The sequence below is a fragment of the Phalacrocorax carbo genome, chromosome 3 (assembly GCF_963921805.1).
Source record: "Phalacrocorax carbo chromosome 3, bPhaCar2.1, whole genome shotgun sequence".
NCBI lineage: Eukaryota > Metazoa > Chordata > Aves > Suliformes > Phalacrocoracidae > Phalacrocorax > Phalacrocorax carbo.
In genome coordinates, this window is record NC_087515.1 from 50,626,147 (window position 1) to 50,651,968 (window position 25,822).

Here is a 25,822-nt window from a genome sequence, read left to right on the forward strand (position 1 = left end):
CCATTTTCCCCAGCACAAGTTGCATAATTCAAATAGTAGGGGATACGGTTGGGTTTGTTCAGATGGCTGACTTATGTGAGCGGTTAAACATGTTTGTCTCTTCTGAAAACGTCTGCTCTCTGGGTTGTGGTTTTTTTTCAGGTACAGTGAGTTTTTCTGCGTCATGTTTTGGTTAAAGGTCCCATTCCCCTCGGAGGAAGGCGCCGGCCGGCCCCGCTTCCCACCCCAGGGGCGATGTGATGCTCCTGCCTGCCCCGACCTGCGCGGAGCCCGAGGAGCGGGACCGGGACTGGGAAGGAGCCTCGCCCCCGCCCCGGCCCCGCAGTGCGGAGCCGCCGGGGTGCCTCGGGAGCATCCGAGGTGAGGGAAACCAGGGGAACCGGAAAAACCGTCCCCCCCCTCCCCCCCAGAAAAAGTAACGCTAATCCCGGCGGGGGAAAGTGATGAATCACGGCACGCACCCGCAAGATGTCCGTCACCGACGGACAGACATACCCCATCCCCCGCCCCGCCCCACTCCGCATCCTCCCCGCTGAACTTTACCCGACTTCTCCATCCCCACTCCGCCATCCCTCCCTCCGGCCCCCACGCTGCATATTCATGAGACGACCGCACCCCCACAGCGCCGCGCCTCATTGGCCATCCCTCCCCTGCCTTCACGCTCCTACTGGCCTTCGCCGCCGTCGCTCAGCGCTCAGCCCCTCCCCGCCACCTCCCCCAGCGGTGACTCACCAGGGCGTGGAACCCGGGTCCCGCAACGGCGGCAGCGCAGCTCGCGCCCCCCCTCCCCTCCCTCCCCCGCAGCCGGCAGAGGCACAGCCCCAGCGCCGCGCACTCATTGTTCCCCCAGCTCCAGGCACCATGGACGAGCTGGACCAGTCTCCCCTGGTCTCCTCCTCCTCCTCCGGGCCAGCGCGGCCCCAGCAGCCCCAGTTTAACTACCAGTTCGTGCTCGACGACGACAAGGAGGAGGAGGAAGAGGAGGAGGAAGAGGAGGACGAAGACGAAGACTTCGACGAGCAGCTGGAGGTAATGGAGAGGAAGCCCGTCACGGCTCCCGCTCCCGCCGCAGTCCTGCAGGAGCGGCCGCCGCAGCTGCTGGACCTCGGCGGTTCCGCTGAGCCGCCCCGCCCCGCCGCTCCGGAGCCGCCGCAGCCAGACCGGAGTCCCCCGGGAGCCGTCTCATCTTCCTCCTCCTCCGCTACCACGCCGTCCCCCGCCCAGGAGCAGCCCTCGGCCCCCGCCCGGCCCCCTCAGCCCGAGCCCGCCGTCACCCCCCGGAGAAGAGGGTCCTCCTCCGGCTCGGCCGGTGAGTGCCTCCGCCCCGGGGCCGGGGAGGGCGGTGGTCCCCGCTGCCGGGCGCCTCCGCCCGCATCCCTCCGGCCCTCGCTCCCCGCCGGGAGGCTCTCTTTGTCTACCGGCCTCCTGCGGCATCGCGCCGTCCCTGAGCCGCGCCGGGGCGCGGCCCCGCTCCCGGGGGCCCCGCCGCAGCTCATGCGGGAAAAAGGGCCACCCTTCCCCCCCCCTTTTATTTTTTTAAAATTTTTTCTTCTTTTCATTCTCCTCCCCTCTGTGTTACGCTAATGGCGGGAGGGGCACACGGGCCGCCCGCGGGTGAGGCGCCGCCGCCGCCTGGCAACGGCCGCGTCGCGGGGGGGGGGAGGGAGGAAAGGGGAGGGGGCGGCGGGGAAGAGCCTGAGGTAACGGCCGCGGCTGCGGCCGGTCCCGGTGCCAAAACCCACCCGAGGCGTTATCTGCCGCCTTCCCCGTCCCCTGGCCGCCGTATCCCGGGTACGGCGGACCCGCGGGGCGGCCCCCGGGGCTGGGCGTGGGGAGGGGGGCGGTGGCTAGCGGGCGAGCGCTGCGGCCCTGGGAGCGTAGGGGGCAGGGAAGGAGGGATGCTTTTAACCTTACTCATTCTAACCAAATCACCTCGCTGGGAGGGGCGAGGGAGAGGGATTAAGGAGCAGCGCTGCCTTCTTTCCTAAACCTACCCGGGGGAGGCAGGGGCCCGGGGGAGAGATGAGGTCCCCGCGGGCCTGGCAAGACGTGCGGCTATTTGGGGCGGGGGGCGGGGGGGGGGGGGGGGAGAAGAAGCCCCTCTCCGCTTTCAGGCAATGGGTATTAAACCCCGAGAGGGGATGTAAACTAGTGAAGTACGTATGGAAGTGCACAAAAGGCATGCAGGCTGTTTGCTGCTGTAGGTGTGGTACTGGGAGAAAAATTTCAATCTCATGCCCTGTGCGCACCTCCGGGATGGCCGCAGCTAGCCAGAGCTGACACCTAGGGCTTGTCCGAGGGGATCCCCCCCTTAATGTCGGGGTACACCGAGTCAGGACTGCCGGAGTGGAGGGCGTGCCGTCCCCTCAACCATTACCAGTGCTGCTGGAGCGCCCAACCCCTTTCTGCAAGGTCTAATCCAGGAGCTGACCCGGCATGACTAATGCCTTGCATGCGGATTGCAGTTGTGCTTGGCTCTGCTTTTGCTTCGCTCAAAATACAAGAGCTGACTTGAGGCCATTAAAACAGTGGAAATGAGCAAAGTGCCTTATGATCGTGATGGTGCATTCTTATCTTCATCGCTCTTGTCATGTTGGTACATTGTACGTGTCAGTAATAATCTGATGTCATGGTAAGAGTGAGCATGATATTAAAGATCTATTTTAAAAAAGCACTGGGAACAGTAAGAAAAAAAGGCCTCTTAAACCTGAATTTAATTTTGATGGGGGGTAGGGGGAGTTTCATAATGCATTTGATTTGCATATATGACAGGACGTTATGGTTAGCTGTGCTGTTGTCGTTCATGAGGCCTACATTTTTTTTTTTTCTGGTAGCTTTCTCTGTAGCAATAAGCTGAGGAGTGGATGTTTTTTTTTATTTCTACCATTTGGAGGACAGATGATGATGAAAGCTTGCAACAGATTTTAGAGGAGGGATCCTATATGATGGGTGAACAGAGATTTTTCTAGGCCAGTTATGTGAGTGGAAGGTTTAAGCAGAACAGAATGGAAGGAATAGGATGGATCAAATCTTGCTGTTTCTTTGAAAAGTTAGGGATAAAAGTGTGATTTCCAGAGCTGATTTATTTTTCTACTCCCTGACCCCTGAAGGATAAGGCAAGGAGCACAGTAATTCCTGAAAGCTGTTCTCTCTATTAGAGTAGAGAAGACCTAACTCTGTGAGAATTGGGTAGTACTGCTGAGAAGTGGTGTCAAAGAGGGTTGTTGGTTTTTTTTTTTTTTACTAAGGCCTAATTGGAGGGGATGGAGTTTACCAGTGATGATTAGTTTACAGCCCTGAAGTGAGGACTGGCTTTTCTGGGAGGCCTGTTTTCCAAAGACAAGGTGTTGTAACACGTAATGATGGGTTGGAATATTACAGGCTATGTTCTAAGAACTTGAAACTACCAGATGAGAACAATTTGTTTAGATAAAAGCATTGTCTAGTTATGTCATGAAGACTTTGGTCCTCTCAGATTCTTAGTCTTGTGCATGTTAAGTATCCATTTAAACATGAAGTATTCTTTAGTTTTGCATCTAGTAGTTGGTGTTAAAACTATCTCAATCAAAATATTTAAGCTGGGTTCAAATTAGTTCGCTTTTGATCTTGCTGTGAAACTGGCAAGATCAGATTGATGCCCACAACTTGTGGCAGGGTGACTGTGGCATGGAGAGTCATGTGTTTGGGATGGTTCCCTCTCTTCTGGAGGGTTACTCTTTTATTTACTTTCAGCTCTGTTGTGTAAGTGAAGAATTGGAATTCACAATCTAGAAGTTTTGAAAAGATTCTATTTTCATATTTAAAAATCTAACGCTTTGATATAATGAGGATTTGAGGCAAATTACTTCAAAAATCTGTTTCCAAGAGAAGGAGAAAGTGGCATTGCCTGTAGCAAGTGTGGGAGGAATAGTAGGGTTTCTTTTATCTGCAACAATAGGCTGTGGTGCTGCTTTTTGTCAGTATAACAATAGAGAAAAATGTATGGACTGCTTCACGGCCCATTAGAACGTATTAAATTAAAAAAATGCTTAAAACTGTTTTAAAAAGTAATTATTTGTAATTACTATTAGTTACATACTTAAAAGTATTTGGTATCATTGTTGTAAGAAACTGTGACATAATTATATGTAATGCAAGCCTCTGGCTGTGTATCAGCAGCCTACCATCTTAAGAGCTAATATAAATATTTGGTGGAGAAGATGACAAGCAAGAGGACTGCAGTAAAACTTAAGCTCTTCTGGATGCTTTGGGGTTTTTTTTTGATACTCGCTGTTCTGTAGGTAGCAAAAATTACAATTTTTCTTGAGATATTGCTACTTAAATCTGTTGATTATCTAAATTTATGTACAGTGCAGAGAAGTAAATTTGAGGTAGTCATACATGGTGAAAGTAATGCACTTTTTCCCCCCACAGTAGCTGCCCAAAGTAAGATTAACCAGTAAACTATATGAGAAGATACTGCTTTCCATCTTACAAGCAGCAGTCTGTGGGGCTTTTAAAGACGGGTCATGTATCATTTTCCTGGAAGAGACTAGCATGATTTGAAGTTAAACCATGCATTTACAAGAAACCCATATAGTACACCCCCCAGACTGGCCACAGAGCAGCACCCAAAGTGAATAAAGATGTCTCCTTGCGTGTCAGTTCCTAGCAGCTTGGCCATGGTTCAATACATATGCAAACATTGTGAAGGGCCAGTTTATTAATTAGTCTTGTTTTTCCATTTAGTTTTCTAGGACTTGGTTTTAGTTCATCAGTGTGGAGGAGAGGTTTCAGGAGCAGTTTGTTTATGTGCCAGACAGTGTCAAGCAGGGGTCAGCAGGGATGCCCCAAGCTGTACCAGGGGCACATACAGTGTTCAGTATTCCAGTTTGTCCTCACCCAGCTGACCCCAGCTGCAGTAGAGGGTGGTTAAATGGGCTACACTTGCTTCTGCTCACTCTGTAGAGTGCACCTTTTATCCTGTGCTGGGGATAATCAGAGCCTGCAATTTGCATTTTATACAAATTCTAAAGTAGCGTATATGCTCCTCCGATTCCCCCCCGCCCCGTGTTGCTGAGTTTCCTGGTGTGCTGCTGTGTATGCATAGATTCCTACAGAGGGGTTGTGTGGATTTTCAGGATGGAATGCAGTATGACTTGGAAAAAATGTGGCTGTCCTTGAATGCTACCACTGGTGACTTTCATTTACACTCTTCATTTATTAAAATATGTTCCTGCTGATCTTCAGTGCTTCTTCGAGGTGCAAGACCCTTTCTCCTCCCACGTGCAGTCAGTAAAGCTGTAAGGGAGGTGGTCATAACCTGGGTATGTCAAAGGTAAATGTGAATTCCCCCTCCCCCGAATTACAGTTTCCATTATAGTGACATATGGGGAGGAGAGTAACCAGCATTTTGACTGGTATAGGAAAGCTATTATCTCTAGTTTTCATATTTTGTGTTCCATCTAGGTGAGTTCAACAAGGGATGGTTTTATTTATTTGGTTTTATTTATTTGGTTTTATTTATTTGGTTTTATTTATTTGGTTTTATTTATTTGGTTTTATTTATTTGGTTTTATTTATTTGGTTTTATTTATTTGGTTTTATTTATTTGGTTTTATTTATTTGGTTTTATTTATTTGGTTGTCATGTGCATGTGCAGTGCGTAGCACAGTGGGGCCTGCTTCTGTAATTTAGCTGATATAAGAGTTTCTAAAGCCAAACAGCTATTTCTTCTGTTAACCAGACATATGAGCAAGGATAGTCCTGCCAAGTTTGATAGTGTGTTTGCTTCCTGTGTGTATCCTTTGACTTGCTTTCCAGGATAAAACCACACAGTTTCCACCTACCATATAATGATGTAGCCCTCAGGGAAGTTTTGAATTGCATTGGGAGTTTTCCCCTTGGAGATGAAATCCTACAAACCACAGGTTAGGAGACAGCAAGGAACTACTAGTTGCTTGTCCTTTTTTCCCTTCCTCACTACATGTACTTAAGGAAGTTTGCATAATGTCTACAAAGCGACAATTGTCTTGTCCACCCTGTTGCATCACCACTGGTGAGCACTGAACCTCTTACTTATCTCGTAGATAACCACTAACAACAGCACTCCTTTAAGAGTAAATGGTGACATTTAAGCACCCCGGTCAGTGGTTTTCTCCTGCTGACTGGTACAAAGTTGCTAGGAAAGTGTCAAGTGGTTTTGTAACAGCTGATCTACAGATGGGTTAGAAATGAGTGGTCATCAGAATAGAAAGGCCTATGGTTAAGAGACTCAAACTTTGCAGCTCACAAGGAGAGAAGTAAGCCATGGTTGTTGGCAATTGGCATGGTGAAAAGGCAATCTTAAAGTAGATCTGTGATTGGAAGAATATGATTTCTAAGTGGCTTGCCAAATGCATCTTGAGTTATTTCAGCAGTTTGCAATGCATTTTTCTAGTATAACTTTCTGGCTGGTGCATTGTGAGGATGTTGTTCTCACTTTTCTTCCCTCCTCCGGTGCACAGGATGGGGATTTTGGAGACCACTCAGTCTGGGAGCCTGGCTACTTAGCAGAAGGCATATAGACGTCATTATTCTAACCCTGGAGACCAATTTTCTCATGCAGTTAGAATCCTGTGGGGGTTTTGCTGGTTGCCACCCGATTTTGAGGGAGGTAAGTGGCTTTGACAGCCTGTTTCAACGCCCATTTTGCCACGCCCATCTGCTTGGTGGCTGTCACCAGATTAGCCTGGCCTTTGCGTGCTGGGAAAGTATTAGAATAACAACGGGCAGCTAACCCTGCAATTTGAGGCATGTCTTGGTGTGCCTGAGTTATGTTCTTTTGGTTTTTTTTCCTGCTAATATTTTGAATGTAATAAGCCCTCTTTTGAACTAGTGTGTTACTACTGTCGATATGAAATTCAGATACAAAAATCAGCAATGCAGAGTTCGTTCTGAAAAATGTTCTTTGGGTTCTAGACACTTTGTAAGCAAGGAAATAGTTCTTGGTCTTCTGCTGGCTAGAAAATGTAAAGCAACGTATAGCTTATGGATATATTGTCGTGAGATATTCAGAAATGCCTATGCATGAAGTAGGAGGAAAATCGGCTAACTATAAAGCTGCATTAGAAATGAAAGAAAAAAGCTATTATTACCAAGTAAAAAATAGTGAACTGAGACCTATTCTGAGTAGAACAGTTTAGTATGTTTTTCGTGTGTTTTTTTAAAATTTATTGTTTTATGGTCTAAAATAGAAATGACTCCTGTTATGCTTTGAAAACACTGCATAATGTTTTCTACTTTTTAGGACTGTTCTTAGGGCAGCACAGTTCAGCTGGTACTCAGATCACTGAACTACAGCCATATGACATACGTTTGGTAGATAGCTTTTTTAATTGGTATTTCCATCAATAGGAACATTACAATAGCAATAAAATAATGGGCTTATTAATATTGACAAAGTCTGGGAAAATAAAATTATCTCAGTAGAATCTTTCACGTGGAAATGATCAATCTGCTGCTAACAATAGCTGTCAAAATATGAAGATTCTAAGTTAGTTAAGTTACTGCTCTTCCCCATGGTTTTTAATGCGTCTGTCTCCATTTATTGCTTTCTGAGGTATAAAGAAAGAACACTTTTGATTCCTACACACGTAAAAGTGTTGGGAGTACTGGTCACCCTCGTTTTGCTGGAAGGCTTGCTTTGTGCCTCAGGAATGCTTTGTGAACTTTTATTTGCAGCTTTTTAATGAATGGGGCAATCATGTCGTCATGGGCTAGGAAGAATATGTTAATTAAGATGTCTTTAAGACACAAGGCTGAGATAAACAAACTTTTCTGTTGCCAATTAAAAATGCTCTCGGCCTATTAGATACTCTTGGTCTAATGTCAAAAACCTACTGCTTATCCAGTCACTGGTCACCGCTTTGTGACAGTTTTTCTTGAACACTGCCATTCTCTTTTCTGTCAGAAGATAAAATTCCTTGATGCCTGTCCATCTCTGTCCTTTGTGTGTGATATGGAAATAAATGGCAAGTAAAACAGGTGAAAGAGTGTGTGTGAGGCCTTCCAGGAGCAGGCTGTAACTGCAGAACTGAACAGAAAAGGAAGAAGGAAGATCTGGAGGGAGTAGAAAGATGTATGTAAGATCAGTATTTTTTCTTGGTCTTCAGCCAGGTCCTCAAGTATTCGTGCCTTCAGCTTGAGAAATGCTGTTCAAAGGGCAAAGGGATGAATTTCCAGTGTTTTAAGCCCAAGTTTTCTTTAAAAGATCACACTATTAGATAAGAAAATTGGTTTTCCCATGTGAGTTTTGTCTAAGTGACAAAAAACTGGGCATCTAAAACCTGTATTGACAAAAATCTGTTGCAACCCAGGAAGTGCAGTGCTGCTTGGTATTTGATCATCTTTGTTGAAGAGGAGGACATCAGGACAGTGCAATCGTACACTGCTTTATCCATTTTATTGAAAGATATTCTTGTACAAATGGTGATGGCTGTAATGAATCCTCTAATGAATGTCCACATTTTTCCCTCTTTTAAGATGAAGATATCTTATGCATCAATTTGTTTTTATTTTACAGACTATAAGCGCATATGTCAGAGGCTTGTCACAGAAGGTAATGTGTTGGGAACAGATGCTAAAAGAAATCGGTAGCATCTCTTCTCCATTCTTTAAAGATTAATTTAGCTAATAAATATATTATTCTGCAATGATAAAGTTGCTAATCTAAATACTGCTTAATCTGTTTAATTGTGGGGAAAGCAGGGAAAAATTCCATCTGTACAAATCAGCAAAGGGGGATCTTATGATTGGTATAATCTCCAAAGTTAAATTGGATAATGCCTGCATAATGATAGGATTTGCATGGCTCTTTAGACCTCCTGCCTTTGAATAAGTTCTAGTGCAATTATTATATTTTTCTGCTTTGTGGCACTGCCAGAACCCAAATTTGTTTGTTACTTCAATGTATGGTTAAAAAGTGTGGGTCTTAAGGAAGATTTACTTAGCTTTTAGTGGAATTATCTAGTATTTTTTCAGTTATAAATATTGCCAAAGACTGAATACTTCTCTTTAAAGCCATGTGTAGCTGGACACATGTGTTTGCAATTGGCTAGATTGTTTCTTTCTGCTTCTTTCTTTTTTTAATTAAATACATTAAATTTTAAATTGATTACTATAAATACTGGATCCGTGAATGTTCATATCTGAAATAATTCTAGATTCGTTCTAAGTTTTGCTATTAATTGTATTTGTGATTTATATATTATAGTTGTGATTGTGAAGTGGGTATTTCAAGCCACCAGAGATGGGCTGTGAACAGTTGAAGTTGATGATTGTGGTCACCTAAATTCAAAGGGAGGTATTTACCCACCACCTGATGCTAACTCTGTAAGAAGGCAGGATTTAGGTGATTAGGTCAGTTGATAACACTTGGGGAGAAGGCACAGGCCTTCAGGACACAAGTAATCTACTTGGCACTTCATTGTGGATCACTTGTCCGAGAGCTTAGTTTATGCTCAGAAGCTAAACAGTCGATCTTCATTCTTCAGAGGACTTAGCTTTCCTCGTGGTGAGCCACTGTGGGTTGCTGGTCTGTGATAAGTATGTGTGTCCTGTTTCTGAGAATTCCGTGTTCTCTTATGCTTGGTATAAGAATAATGAAGAGTTTCTTTGGAGCTGACCTATGTGACTTTTTTCTTTTGTTTACTTTTAATAACAAAACATGCCAGACAGAATTCTGCCCCTGCTCTGAAGAGCCATGGTGGCACTCATATTGCTGAGGGACTTTTAATAGGAAGTGGCATTATAGAACGATCCTCTGAAATGCTGCTTCGATCTTGTCCATAGTGTTATTGATCAAAATGTTTGATTTTAAGAGTGAGGTGAGACTGACAGTTAGGTGTCTGAAGTATTTAATGGCCTTTTAAAAACACCCCTGTAGCGGGTAGTTACTTTGGCAATCTGGGAATTGTAATGGAAAAAATTGTAATAGAGCCAGAATTAATATATCATCCTTGTCTATCTGTTCTTGTGTTGGTGGGCAGTTGGGTATTGCAGGGGAGCAGTACTGTCTCTCTTGCTTTTCACTCTATAGCTGATCGAAAGAAGAAATGGCATATACCTTACCTCTGTCATTATATTCTTTACAGAAGAGGATCTGCATTGCTGAGAAACTTGCCTCAAATGTAATTTTTCCAAAAGAAGAAAAGTTGCTAAAGTTGGACTGTGTAAATATGACATGGGGGGAGGGGAACCAAAACCCAAACTTGCTTAAACTGGTTTGGTTATAGATTTCTGTTTAGACAATAAGAAAACACTTCTTGCTGGAGACTTGTGTTTCCATAAACAGAATATTTAAAGCAGCAAGCATTGTTCAAAATGCTTGTTTTGAACTTGTTTTCTTTACCTATTTCAAACAATATGAAATGGGAACTCTGCTGCGCAGTATAGTGCAGCTTGCCCTGCAAGGGGACGCATGATAGTACTTTGTGGTAATTTCCATAAAGACCTGAGACCGACCTACAGCTGCCCTTGCTAATAATCAAGACTCTTGGATCCTTTTGTGATCCTGGCTCTGATACCCTCAAGATGTTAAAAGTGGAACTCCTGTTTTCACTTAAATCTTCATCAGTCTCCATTTTCTGTAGCAGCTCATATACTTTCCTCAAAGATTTTCAAGTAATTTTCAATCTGAGTTTCCTAAACTGGAAGCTTCTCTTTATAAAGTTACATGTATAACTGAAGAGCCAAAGGAGAAAACCTATTTACTTGCTGTGGCTCTGCAGCCTGATTTAATCATGTGAAAAGGTACTATTAATAGTTAATGTTCTTTATCTTGAATGGCTTAAATATTTGGTGCAATGCCATGTTTAGAAGAATTGCATCATAACAAGAGATGATTTAAATGGAGTTTGTGTGGGCAGCTGCTCAGGGAATTCTTGTGAAGTTGTGTGCCCTTGTTTACTGTGCAGTAGGTAATTAGGCACTCAAGAACTCAACTCTCCTTGAAATGATTTGACTTTTAAATGGCCAGGTATGTTGTCTTTGACACTTTATGGCAAGAAGTAACAATTCACTCATACTAATTTGATGTCAGTGCATGCAGGAGAAAAAGCCATGACAGTTTCTCCCAGTGGTTATGAAGCGTGAGTGTACTACATTGCCCTGCAAAAGCCTTGGGGTTTTGAGTTCTTGAATCTGTAAAAGAGTAAAACTTCATGGTAGTACCACATACATGTGTTTTGCTTAGTTAATGGTTTGAGTTCAGAAATGCTGCTTGGGGCAGTCTTCCAAATTAACAACTCTGTGCGTTGATGAAGCAGACAATTTCACTTTCATATCGGCCCCAGAGAGATTGCTGCAAATATAACTTTCATACTAAATATGAGTCATGTCACAGACGCCATTCCTTTGAGTATTAATTTTGCCCTGTTTTCTTTTGTTGTTAAATATTTGTATTAACAAGAGAGGCCCTTCAAAATCAGTGCCTCTTTGTAGTAGGTCTGTAATATAAAAGCAGTCCCTGTCGTATTAGTTAGGCATTTTGCTCATTTTCTAAACATGTAAAGGTGAAGTAGATCCTTAAACTTTATTCCTGCCAACTGTTTGGGGTTTTTTGTTTTAAGAATAGTGTACATTCTGCAGGAAACTAATGCAGGAAATGTTTTTTATTTTCTGAAGCCTGAAACTGCCATCTAGCAGCCTAATAGTCTCCCACATACTAAACTCTGCATCAGGATGAAGTTTACTCAGTGTTTATATGTAGCAAATAAAATATTTAGGTTTTTTTCCAATACTGAGCTCATGTATAAGAATAAGGGGAGTATCAGAACAAAAAACCTGTCTTACTACAGACCTGCTGCTGATGCTTGGAAGGAATCACACGTAAGAGTATATAGAAGGGTATGTCAGTTACCAAAAACCCAGTGATAAGGGATGGAACATGTTCTTGGTTCTTATTTTCTGTGACTAGACGCAAGTCCTCTGCTTTCTGTTGGCAAGTGTGTTTGGTGGGGGGGAAGGCACTTTTTTCAAAAACTGCTTTTCTTGGAATTGTCAGTTTATTCCTTTGTCATTTTAAACATTCTTTTTTTCTCTGGAAATCTCTGCAGCTTACTTTCTCTTTCTTAGTTGTCTGGAAATCTCTCTCTATATTTCTCTGCTTTTTATCCAAAACTTTAATATTAAAGTTTTAAAGTATGAGAGTTCATGCTAATGAAAGGAGAAACTACAGGGTTGTTTGTGGGTGGTTTGGTTTTTTTAGGGAATATTTAATTTGCAAAAAGCCAAGTTAAAATTTGAAGAATGTTTTTTGTTAAAAATAGGAATTAAATCAGAATGAATCACTTTGTGCATCGCTTTGTTTTGTTGTTCCTTAAATGCTTTTCCTTTCACATTAGGGGGATATGCTCATATATGTGGATATTTAATTTAAAAAAGGCCAGAGTAGTGTGTGCTAGTAAGCAAAACTGAACTTTCTCTCTTGTTAGGCAAGCAGCAGTCGTGCAGTCACTGGTTGGTGATAACGGGTGTATATTTTTGAATAGTCTTTTGAGTTGGTAAGGTTGAATCTGTCTAAAGTTCTGTTTAGAAACCCTTAATTGGACTACTTCAGTAACTAATATAAAGTAATATTCACAAATAGGGAGGTCTGTCTTTCTCTTAACTGTAATGCTGAAGGTAGGTTACTAACCTGCACCATTATGGGTTTTGGCAGATAAAATTTGGAGAGAGACTGTTTTCTGGAGACTTAGTGTTCATTTTGAGGTCTTGTTCTTCTGTATTTCGTAAAACAAAATCTGGCTTCTGATGGAAACAGTAGTCGGAGTTCATCTTACTGAATTTTTTTATTATGATTTGTAAAAACTGAAAACCACTTAGATTTTTGTTATGCCTTTGGGTGAAGCTTTGCTGTAGCGAAGGCCCACTTTGTAGGTCAAGGAAGGAGTTTTGAATATGCACCTTCTCTTAAATAATCTTGCTTGATATATTCTGAAATTTTTTACTTGATTCTAGCAGTAGTGTACCACTTGTTTGTTTCAGTCACCTAATTTATGCCATTTATATGCAAATAGGAAAAGCCATCCTTGGTGATCTATTATTCTTGCACTTTTACAAATGAAGTTATTCCACTTTATTACAAAACTTACTGCACTTCTTGTCAGCTGGTACCAGCACTACCACTTGAGCAGCTGGTGGGAAGAGGCAGCCAGTTCTCTAGAGTGCTCTGAAGGTGTTGGCTGAAGTAGCTTGCACGTTCCTTGTGCTATACCTTTTAGCCTGGACAGTCTTGCTGTATGCCAGGATACACTCTGACAGAGGCTGTGTGTTGTTTTTTTTTTCCCCTCTGGTCTAACAAAGCACCCACAGAGTTCTGTTTCTGAAAGGTTTCTACCTCCAACGTTGGAGGTGAGGATTCTTCAGTGCAAATGTCATTGCTGGAAAACAATCACCTTTCCTTTCACCATGTCACTTGAATTGAAATCTGAAGAGAATGGTTGGTTCAGTTAGCTGCCATGCTTATGTGGGAGTTGTAGAGGGACCTACACTGTTCTCTGTACTTGCCTGGAGGTGCTTTACGTGGCCCACAGCAGGAAAAAGTCCTTGTATCTTCTTCCTTTCAGCAGGAAAAAAATGCCATTCTGATGTGGGTGGAGGGAAAGTGGGTGGTTCTCTTTGGCTGGTTAGGAAATACTGCTTTTATATAATCACTTTTCACACTCCAGCTATGTGTGGAAAATAAAGTTTGGGTGGGGGCATAATATCCTTCCATTAAGAGAACCTGGGAATTCAGTGGCTGGCATAGCTATTGTATGTTTCTGTGTTGAGTAAATAGAAGCTAAACCTGAGAAGGAGTTTCTGCATTGTGCTGTCTTAATGGAGCACTGAAAAATCAGTGCCAGTGTTCCTCACTAGAAACTGAAACTCTGGAGCTGGAAAGTATTCAAAAGGCTTTAAGTCTAGAATTTTGGTAGAGATTGCAGTTGGTCTTCGGACACCGAGTGTATTGCACCTTCAGGGACTTGTGTGCATTTTCCTCTTCACCTCCTTACTCCAGTGGACTCTTTTCTTTCTTTGCTTTTATTTCTATGTTTTCAGGACCTCCACTTCATTGACTTGTTCTTGATCTTTTCCCTGTGAGATAGTTCTCTGTTGGGTTGTCAGGGGTCTCTTGCCTTTATGCTGCAGTCTGGTCTCATCAGGTCCATCCTGCTTTCTCTTCCCTCTCCTCCACTCCAAAGCAGAGACCCCTTCCAGGAAATGAAGGTTATGCTGCTCTGGCGCAGCTGGGAGGGGGTGAGAACGTGTGGTTTCAGGGAAGGTGCAGGCTGAGGAGCAGCCTCTGTCACCAGCTTCCTGGTGGACTGCCATATCATAGGTCCCTTGAGGCTTTGGCCTGGTGTATGTGTGCAGTGCTCCAAGGGGAGCGTGCCAGTCATGTAAGTGGGGCAGTGACAGATTGACACTGGCCCAAACATGGAGTATGTGGACCCTACTACCCCATTTACCCAACCAGTGATTAGGTATTTCAGCAGGATCAGCATCTGGTATGCACATGGAGGGACACAGTTCTATATTTGTGGTCAGAAGATGTTGCTTGCTTGGTCCAACCAGGCATAATGTTGAGAGAAAGAGAGTGTGCTGCTGCTTGGTGCAAACCCTAAGGCTTGTTAACCTAAAACCGAGCAGTAACCCTTGATGCATGAGGCACATAGAAACTGAAGAAAAACCTCTGATGTTACTGCTAAAAATCTCATTCTGAGGAAGGCAGAGCAGCTCTCTGACTGATTAGTCCCAAGCTGCGGTCTTGCTGAAGCCCCCTGTTTTGTTCTGCAGATGAGGTGACTTGCTAACTTGTCCCATGGGGCGGTGGGCCCCTTGTGAGCAGTCTGCTTGCAGAAGAGATCCCAGTGAGCCAGGCCACGCAGACATAGGCATCCCCTTGAAATAAAGGGCATACAATGATACTTGGCAGTGTATGGATGAGTGCTGCAGTTGTGACTTAGTGTCACATATTGATTGGTTGTCCTCCAGTGCGGTTTTTGTCCTTAAAAGCTTTTGCCACCACTGAATTGTAACACTGCTATAATGTGTTCTAAATTTGGAATTGAGGCTTCTCTCTGTGTGGTCCTCAAAAGGAAAATGTAATTTCTAGAAAACTAAGCAGACATCCCTTTGGCCCAGCAGGAGTTGAGGTAGCTTCTAAATACCAAGTACTACACTCCAACTTTATTACTCTGTGTTCTTGCTGTATTTTGTGGATTATAAACATCACTTGAAGGTAACAATGTTCTGTGAAACAAAACTGACTGTATATTGTGACAGGAATGTAGGTTGTGAGCAGGCTTGATTTTTGGAAATCTACTGCTGGGATTGAGTGAGCCAGACAGGTCATGAGTAGCTTGAAGTGGCATTACTTTCGTCATTGTCTGATGCCAAAACAAAAATTAGTTCAATGCCTTGCTTTACTGAATTATATGTATGTGCTGCTGGGTCTACCGTATTTCTTGCTTTTTGCCTTTCATCTTTTAAAATCAATTGCTTCTATTTGCTTTTAATTAAAAAAATAGGTTTTTTCAGTACTTGATTTTTGTCCAGGCATATAGCAAAACTAAAGATTATTGATGTCTGTACTGGAAATTCAAAATCTAATTGAAATGCTTTAATAAAATTTTGCACTCTAATACAATTGATGTAAACTGCAAATATTCTTTAACAGCCTTAATTTGAAAACTTTATGCACTATTCAGAATGAAATATATTTACCTAAATGTTACTATTTTTACACTAATGTAATGCCAACAGGCCATAATGGACCTGGGAAAAATAATGCTGCTGACACAGAAACCCAGAGCAGGACTGGTTTTGTTTTGCCTGGTTCCTAATAATGGCTGTTATTGCTGCTTCTAGAATCGTTTTCATTAAATGCCTCACGCAGCTTAGTAAAATGTCATAGTTGTATACTTTTACTTTGGATAACGTGCAGTATGAAGCTCTGGATTGTCCGGCTTCTCACCATTGCGCATTGGTGAAGGAGGGTGACTTCCTTAGTTTAGGAGAATCATAGAGCCATTAAGGTTGGAAAAGGCCTCTAGGATAATCAAATCCAACCGTCAGCCATGCCCTGAAGTGCCATGTCTACACATCTTTTGAATACCTCCAGGGATAGCGACTCTACCACCTCTCTGAGCAGCCTGTTCCAATGCCTGACGACTCTTTCAGTGAAGAAATTTTTCCTACTATCCCATCTAAACCTCCCCTGACGCAGCTTGAAGCTGTTTCCTCTTGTTCTATTGCTAGTAACTTGTGTGAAGAGACCAACACCTTCCTCATATTTACTTAGTTCTTTGAATGGAAATTGGAGAGCTGGGATTGTCTTGCGAAATATTAGGGTTAAAACAAATTCAGCAAAGCAAAACATGCTCCTTGGATCACACCAAAGAAAGCTTTAAAAATAATGCCTTCATTTGGAAGATTGTCTACATTGTAACACACACAAAAAAAATAGTGAAGACATAAACATAAAGGAAGTAGTACAGCTATCACTTTGATCAGTATCAGTGTGCCTGCTCAGTGCTCTGTTTGTGGGGAGTTTCAAAGCTTAGTCATTTGAACTTTTCACAATTTTTGGTTGAGACTCCTTATCGCTGCTGTTCTCACGCAAGTTAGTTGGTGTTAGGAGACCCTCTGGCAAAGCAAGCTGATGAAAGACAGTGTGTTGGTGTTGATGGCAGGTATGTTTCCTGGTGCTAGGAATGCTGTAGCTGCTCTTTAATGTGGAAATTTGGAGAATGAAAGTAGAGAGTAGCTACTGTGGTGTGTCTTATCCTAAGATTGGTCCCTGGCTTGGAGGGTGGAGATCCCTCGGTTGCCTCAGTAAAGATCCCATTGTAACTGGAGAATTGTGAGCATGGTCTCTCCCAAATTACCTGGCTTGTATCTAGTTCTTTGTGGGTGTAGGTGCTGGCTATGGATCTGTTTGATTTACTGGGAACTGACTACTTGCGTTCTTTCTCCCGTCTTCAACCTAGCCTTTATTTTTGCTGAGGTTATTTGTTTGTTTTTCAGATGAGACCCTTTTTGCTCTTCCTGCTACATCTGCGCCTCTGATGCACTCCTCTGCAGGCAAGTTCTTTCTGCTCACCTTTGTCTGAATACATCCTGCATTTCTGATCTGAACTCGTTAACTCTTTCCAATTAGTCTGCCTTTACTAAAAGTCAGCATGGGTCCAAGAATAGCTTTTATCACATTTTTCAGTTTTGACTTTTCAGTTGATCTGTTCAAGATTTTAATATGCATTAATTTCTTTACATGGGAAACTGTTTTATAAACAAGCTACAGCCATCTGTGAATTCTTGGACCCTTGATGCAGGAGACAAGTTGATACTATTAACAGGTTAACACATCAAAGCATAGTTGCTGTACTGATTTAGCAGAAAGATTTAATCCATAGTCACTTTCTGCAGTATTTTATAGAAGTAAAGTTTGTACCTTTAGTATTTTAGTGGGTTTTGTTAGCTATACTGTCCACCAGATTCCCATTTAAAAACAGCGTCAGAAAAAGACTTCTTACTGGCACGCATGTTTGTGCATACGTTTATACACGAGCATAAGCACACATACCCTCTCTGTCTCGCCTTGCCACCCCACCCTCCCTCTCTCACTTTGTTAGTATTGCCTGCTGTACTTGGATGCTCTGTACTTGTCTGGCATCTCCAGCTTCACTGTGATCTTTGCGCTGCATAAAGTTGCTGCTTCTCTAGCCTCTTGCATACTTCCCCGCTAGAAGAGGTGAAATAGAATAGCATACTTTAACTGATATGTTGTTTAATGGCTAATAGTATTTATGATAGAACTTGGAAGAACCTTTTAATAATTAACATCATGTGAACCTGTCATGAAAGTTTGCATTGACTTTAAGAGCACTTGCATTCTCTAACTTTCCTTTCTGTCCACGGTCACAGAAAAAGTTATGGACTTGCAGGAGCAGCCAGGTAGCACTAAGTCGCTTGGTCAAGAGGATTTTACTGCAGTCCCGCTTGATACTGCTCCTTCCCTTCCTTCCTTCTCTCCTATCTCAGCTGATCCCTTTAAAGAGCACGCAGCCTTTGGTACACTCTCAGATGGATTACCTGCAAGAGGCATTTACAAAGAACATGCAAGTGAGGTTTTTAAACAAACTATGGAAAATGCGAGAAATCCATTTCTTGCAGAGGGAAATGAAAAAGACATTTCAGAGATTAAATACTCAGAACCCCCATTTGCTAAAGCAGAAGCAGCCATTTTATCTCAAGTTAAAGAAGAAACACAGCTAGAGGGCCCTAAAGAATTACCTAATCTGGAGAAAATGCCTGCACAGCAGCTGCAGATGTCTCCAGAAACTCCTCAAGATTTGTTTGAGAAAACTGAGGAAGATCTCTTTTATAAGAAAGACAAATACAGAGGTGGTGATCATGGTGAAAAAGGGGCATTGAAAGAAGACCCTCTTAAGAGGGAAGAATATGCAGACTTCAAACCATTTGAGCCAATATGGGAAGTAAAAGGTGCTAGTCACAGACTGAGCAGCGTGACAGAGGATGTTGGAAGCAAGATAGATGCCAAACTAGAAAGCAGTTTAGATGACAGATATGGTGTAGATAAGCTGAATGTGCAGAAGGATTATGAAAGAGAGAGTGAAGGCAGCACTGAAGATCGCTCTTTTCCAAGTACCCCAGAAGCTGAAAAAGAACCTCCGCAGGCTTACATCACTTGTACTAAATTTGAATCCCCTGTAAGTCCTGATGGTAACAAAGTCAAATCTCTTTCTCCACTGGAGGAAGGCACTTCAGAAAATAGAACTGATGATGAGAAAAAAATTGCAGAAATGAAAGCTCAGACGAGCACAGAACAAGGTGATTTTAGCACTCAAGCAGTTGGCAAGCTGGAAGGCCAGGAAGCTGACTATGCTAAAACAGAGAGTGTATCAACAGTGCCATCTGACACTGCAGCAAATATGCCTGAAGGTCTTACTCCAGATCTAGTACAAGAAGCATATGAAAGTGAAATGCATGACGTGGCATGTACAAAACTTGCTTATGAAACAAAGATTGATTTAGTTCAAACCTCCGAGTCGGTACAAGAGGCTCTGAAACCTGTGACACAACTCTGTCCCTCATTTGAAGGATCGGAAGCTGCTCCATCACCAATATTGCCGGATATTGTTATGGAAGCCCCACTGAGCACTGGGACTGCTGGTGCAGAAGCATCTGCTGTGCAGCTTGAAGCTTCCCCATTAGAAACATTTATTCCTACTGCTAATTATGAGAATGTAAAAGAAGAGACTGAAAAACCTCCCTTATACCAAGAGGCAGTGAATGTACCACTGACCCTGGCCCAAGAAGGAAAAGAGGTGTTAGCATTTAAAAAACCTGATCATGAGAGTAGTGCCAGTCCTGAAGATATAGAGACTCCATATATATCTATTGCATGTGACCTAATTAAGGAGACAAAGGTGTCTGGTGAATCTGTTCCTCCATCCTTTACAGATTATTCAAAGACACCAATAACGGAACAGATTTCTCAGGATGTGCCTGAACACAAGGAACTTGTTGAAAAACTGTCTCCGCAGTTCGGAAAATCTGACTTGTTTAATAGCCAGGTGATACCTGGCTTCACTGAGAAAGAGAGCGAAGATCCATCTCTCATCTTAAAAAGTAAATCAACTGAGAATATTGTAACTGATGATGAACATGAGGAACAACTGGTGGGTTCAGTAGCTGCCACAGGCAAGCCTTATCTGGAGTCTTTTCAACCAGAACTCAACTCTTCCACAATTGTTGCTGTTCTGCCACCTGAGCCAATGCCTACAAAAATAGCCAAGGCAGAGAAGATTCCTCTTCAAATGGAAGACCTGAATGCTATAGCTTATTCAGCTGATGTACCTGTTGCTACGGAACCAAAAACAGTAGACAGCAAAGCGCTCTCACCCATGGAGTCTTCCCCAGTCCCAGTGGAAGAAGACTTTGTGATGTTAGCTCATCCTAACACTGCTCCTCAGTTTGTGGCAGAAGTAATGCAGAAAGATGAAAGTGAAGAGATGAGTAAGGCGAGCCAAGGTGAGCAGAAGCAGGTGCCTTGCCCAGAGCTACCCTGCGATCTGTCTATAAAGAATGTAGAAGTAAAAGCTGGGGAAGATACTAATGCCTTGAAAAAGTGCTTGGAGGCTGTGGACAGAGAAGTGCCTGAAGTATCCGTGATGTCCTTACCGGCCACAAATACCTCACCTTTATCTGCTGAAAAAGAGGTAGTCAGTGTAGTAAAACCAGAAGCTTTTGAGAAGGAAGCTGAGCGAGAAGCTGCTTCTGTTAAAGAAAAGGAAAAACCTACTGCTGTATTTTCAGCAAAGCTGAATAAATCTTCAGGTAATCTGTGTATGCCGTCTTGCAGTTCACTAATCTGCATAATTCTTTAGCTAAACTTAAGCATGTCATGACTTAATCTTTGTAAGTCACTTTCTGTAAACTCTCTGTGTAGGCTGAGGGTAACAGAAAACGTTAGTGCCTGCACTTTTACCTTTCTCATGTTCTGATTGCTTTAGTACCTTTTTTTTCTTCTGTTTATCAGGGATGGACTCACTGTCTCCAGTTTTCTCCTTCAGTTCTGCTGGTGATCTGTTGATACAGAAATAAGTCACTACTCACTGCAAGATCTTCTGTGGTTGTCTACAGGCTGGGCATTAGGTGGCCTTCCAAACTTGCTCTTAATGTGTGACAGTAAGCCAAGGATGGTGTTTCAGTCTGCTGTGTGTATGTGACTTGAAGAGGCATTTCTTCTCATACACAGTTCAGGCATTGAAACTTGGGAAAATACCCTTGCTGCTACTGTATGTGTCTGCAGTCTAGAAAAGAACCTTTACATCTCCACTCATGTGACTTGCAGTTTGCATTAGATCAAGGCCAGTGGTTTAAAATAAATAGTGCATATGAGGAAGCTTAGTATTCAGGTTACTAGGAAAGTGGCCATTAAGAAGTTAATGGCCATCCTGCAAATACTGAAATGGCTTATACAGAGCACAGATATTAATTTCAGTTTTTCTTTTCAGATGAGGCTTGCACTTGAGTGTAGTTTTCCTTCTAGTAATGTGTAGTTAAAGTAGTAGAAAGTTGAAAGAAAGCTATGACCGTTGTTGTGTTGCATTCAGTTCTCTAAACTGAATGTCCTGTAGAGTTCCAGCTCTCTTAGACTAGAGGAGTACTTTGCTTTTTGATATCACAGCACTCCACTGCTACTTAAGTCTTGCACGAGAAGCATTCCTGCTAAAAACAGCTACTGCAGAAAGCACAATGACTGTTCTAAATAGAAAACCAAATGTTAGACTGAGCAGTAGTATATTTGTGCAGTAGCTGCAGTCTACAGTTCATAAAATACTACGTACTAATGTGTGTCTTCTGCATCAGATGTATTTTGGAAGGGAATAACAGATGTATGTTGAGGGAAATGTCAGGGTATTAGTGCAGTTAAAATAGGGTTTGGAAAACAAGGTAGAAGATGTAGTTTTTGTTTAACTTTGCATGATAGTTGCCTTTCCTCCTGTCCCACCTCTTCTGTATGTATAGGTAGGCAGAAAGGAGAGAGTTTCCCATTTCCCTTGTGGTGAAATTTCAGTGATACCTGCACAGATAAAACACTGATGTGCGCAGACTTTGCTTCTTGTGCTCAGGAGTCCAGCATGTAGGACTGTCTAGAGAACAGCTGCTGTGTATCATACACTTCCGGTCAAAGAGTTAAATGTTTAGAGGTCAGACTGTGTTAAAAAACCCTACGCATTACACTTAGTATACTAGCCTTTTTGTTAGCTTTTTTCACAGGAAGCTTTTGCAGAGCAGCCTTTAATCATTGCATGGATGTAGCAGACCGGGCACGGCAAATCATTGCCTTGAGAAGAAAGACTCTTACTTTAGGTCTGATGAGAACACAGCTGCTGCTCTTCTGTCTATGGGAACCTGCCGGAGAAGCTGCATATAAAACCATTTGCCATAGCAAGAGAGGAGAGAGTTGAACGGTGCCTTCTTTCTTCCATCTAGTTGCACAGTGCTGGGACAGGGCGTGCATCAGTCCAGCATTGGTATTAGTTGAGGGGTAGGAGGTGGGCTGGGCTGTGTGTGTGGGGAACTACGTATCGTCTTTGTCAGTGTTGTGCTCACTCTGTAAAACAGTAGCAATTTTACTTTTTGACATGCTGTGTTGTTTGGGAAGGAAAACTTTTCTTTTTTGCTTTACTCTGGAGCAACACTTAAAGCTAAATAGATAAGAATCTTAACTCAAAAACTTGGTTCATTTTTTCTAGGGCTCCCCCCCCCCCAGTCTGTGCTCTTTACTTTTTTCTCACTTCTGCTGTATTATAGGATACAGAACTGGATTTCTGAGACCTGCCCAAAGAGTAAAGACAAGCCATGATCAAAAAATCAGTTGTCTGCTTTTAATACCACACTATTTAAACACAATTTCAGAGTAGCATCAGGAAGGAGGGATAATTCATCTCAAGGCCAAGTAGTGGATCTGTGTGTGTTTGGCCTTCTAACTCTACCTTTATTCTGGGTTTTTTTCTGTCTTCCCATCAGTGCAACTCAAATAGGTTTTACTGTGCATCAAGGCTTCTGGAAATCAGTTGGCATGATTGTATGACTGATGCTTGTTAAAACATTAATCTGAACTGCCTTACTGGTGCACTTAAATTAAGGTTCTCTAACACTTGCTTAACAGCGTTATTTTTTTGAAAGCAAACCTAAATGTTATCATATCTCTGTCTAACTGAAAGTGAAACTTCCACCAGCCCCAGTGGACTACAGGGAGCTAACAAACCCTAAAAGGGTTGCAGATTTTATTTAAAAACTACCACTCCAGTAAAGCAAATCTAGAGCTTTGAACAGCATTGTGTGTAGAACAGCGTTTGTTTAATGCTGCCCCATAGACCCCTGTGTAACCTGTTGTATTTTGTAATGGTATTGGACCACAGGGACATGGTACTTTACAGCCACATGGTTAAAAATACCACAAATGAACAAAAAAAAACAAAACAACCCTCTAACCAAAACAGATTCAGAACTGTAGTTAACTATGAAGAAACCCTCTCTCCTGGTAAGAAGCACCTATTTATAACAACTTAAACAGCAAATACCCCCTGCAACACCAGGAATTCCAACTGTCTTAAATAGTGATACTTTTTTTTTCCTTCCATGTCTCAGTACATGCTGTATACAGCAGATAATCCTGCTGCTTTACTCTCACCCTCACCAGATTTCAAAATAGATGTTTCTGATCTCCATAAAAATGCAGCATATTAAGATGTGACTTCAGAGTGGATGGCTCCTGATTTGTTCTGATGCTGCAGACCTGTGCCATAGCCGGGCCTGGGGCCGCCTGTGTGTGCACACAGCAGGGACTGTGGGAAATCATGTTCTAAGGCGTGCTCATAAAAGAGGGCTTTGATGCCCTCTAGTGTTTGTAAATGAACTGTAACGCCAGCACACAATGCCTTGCAGAGGACTGCATCCCAGGTTTTGAGAACTCTGAACTGCTGAAATTAGTTTACTGTTCTATAAAGTTAAAAACTAAATACATATATTATTTATCTTAGCCCTTCTGTTGTACAGACTTTCTCCAATTAACCTCCTATTTACTTTTGGATAGAGATCATTTGTTCTCCCAAACAGGCATGAAAAATATGCTTGCCATAACCCTTTTTTTGATTGGTGGGATGTGGAGGTTTTTATATTACAGATTTACAAAATATGAAAGTAGATTTTTGACACACACCCCCACCCCCAAATCTAAACCTCTGACCGTGAGAGGAAGTTGCATTCCAAAATGTAACCACATTGGTAGTTTAAATCTCTTGGTATATTCATGCTGAGCATTACAATAATATTTGAAAATGGTGTTGAGATCTTCACTATAGAGGCAGTCAGTACTTTCACAGGACAGCCTTGTTTAATGGTGTTTTTGAACATGAGGCTCTGTAGACACTCATTTCAGATTAAATCTTACGGGTTTACAGGTATCTTGTTTTCATATATGCTCCAAGGGCACTGTAACTGAATTACAGAAATGCAGCTGATCACTAATATCTTATATTTCCTGCATTTTCTTGAGGGGGCAAATTCAAAGCAGATGTGCAAGTGGGAAATGTGCACAGTGGGAGGGGGCTGAGGGGTAGCAATGATGAAGCTTTTTTTTTTTTACTCCTGAATCGTGGGGGCAGAAATAAAATACTTAGCGTTATTTTGTAACAGCGAACCAGGCCATTACAATTGTGAATCACAGAATGGTAGGGATTGGACGGGGCCTCTGGAGATCATCTTGTCCAACCCCCCTGCATGAGCAGGGACACCTACAGCAGGGGGCACGGGAATGTGTCCAGGTGGGTTTTCAATGTCTCCAGGGAAGGAGACTCCACACCCTCCCTGGGCAGCCTGTGCCACTGCTCTGGCACCCTCACAGGAAAGTTTTTTCTCATGTTTAGCTGGAACTTCCTGTGTTTCAATTTGTGCCCATTGCCCCTTGTCCTGTCATTGGGCACTATTGAAAAGAGCCTGGTCCCATCCTCCTGACACCCACCCTTTAGGTATTTATAGGTATTGATGAAATCCCCCCTCAGTCTTGTCCAGGCTGAAGCAACCCAAGTCTCTCAGTCTTTCCTCATGAGGGAGATGCTCCGGCCCCCTGATCATCTTGGTAGCTCTCCGCTGGACTTGCTCAAGCAGTTCTGCGTCCTTCTTAAACTGGGGGGCCTAAAACTGGACACAGTACTCCAAATGTGGTCTCAGTAGGGCAGAGTAGAGGGGGAGGATAACCTCTCAACCCACTGGCCACACTCCTTTTAATGCAGCCCAGGATACTGTTGGCCGTCTTGGCCACAAGGGCACATTGCTGGCTCACGGTCAGCTTGTTGCCCACCAGCACTCCCAGGTCCTTCTCAACAGAGCTGCCTTCCAGTAGTTCAGTCCCCAGCCTGTACTGGTGCATGGGGTTGTTCCTCCCCAGGTGCAGGACCTTGCACTTGCTTTTGTTGAATTTCTTTATGAGGTTCCCCTCAGCCCAGCTCTCCAGCCTGTCCAGGACTCGTTGGATGGCAGCACAGCCTTCTGGTGTATCAGCCACTCCTCCCAGCTTGGTATCATCAGTGAACTTGCTGAGGTTACACTCTATCCCATCATCCAGGTCAGTGCTGAATATATTAAACAGGACTGGACCTAGCACAGACTCCTGGGGAACACCACTGGTGACAGGCCTCCATCCAGACTCTGCCCTGTTGATCATGACCCTCTGAGTTCTGTTGTTGAGCCAGTTCTCTGTCCACCTCACTGCCCACTCATACAATCCACCCTATTTTAGCTTGCCTATGAGGATGCAATGGGAGACAGTGTCGAATGCTTACTGAAGTTAACATCCACTGCTCTCCCTTTGTGGACCCAGTCAGTCACACCATCACAGAAGGCTATAAGGTTGGTCAAGCATGATCTTCCCTTGGTGAATCCATGTCGACTGTTTCTGATAACCTTCTTGCCCTCTACATGCCTGGAGATGACCTCCAGGATGAACTGCTCCATCACCTTTCCAGGGACAGAGGTGAGGCTGACTGGCCTATAGTTTCCCAGGTCTTCCTTCTTGCCCTTTTTGAAGACTGGAGTGACATTTGCTTTCCTCCAGTCCTCGGGCACCTCTCCTGTCCTCCACGACCTTTCAAAGATGATGGAGAGTGGCTCAGCAAGAACATCCACCAGCTCCCTCAGCACTCATGGGTGCATCCCACCAGGGCCCATGGATTTGTGAGGATCTAGTTTGCATAGGTGATCTCTGACCCAACCCTTCTCAACCGAT

General features: G+C 43.2%; 1 protein-coding gene across 5 annotated transcripts in view; it reads left to right on the forward strand.

Moving 5' to 3' along the window:
* The first annotated feature begins 673 nt into the window (after nt 1-673).
* The window catches only part of RTN4 (reticulon 4), a 49,201-nt gene continuing 24,052 nt past the window's right edge, over nt 674-25,822 (forward strand). Inside the window, exons 1-3 of one of the 5 annotated variants that reach the window (XM_064446895.1) lie at nt 674-1,309; nt 8,543-8,578; nt 17,032-17,088. In XM_064446895.1, coding sequence (XP_064302965.1) covers nt 862-1,309; nt 8,543-8,578; nt 17,032-17,088 — 541 coding nt within the window. In that variant the 5' untranslated portion in view covers nt 674-861. Of the gene's footprint in view, nt 1,310-8,542; nt 8,579-17,031; nt 17,089-17,928; nt 20,365-25,822 lie in introns of those variants that run through there. The other 4 variants (XM_064446897.1, XM_064446896.1, XM_064446899.1 and 1 more) reach the window with 4 other exon arrangements.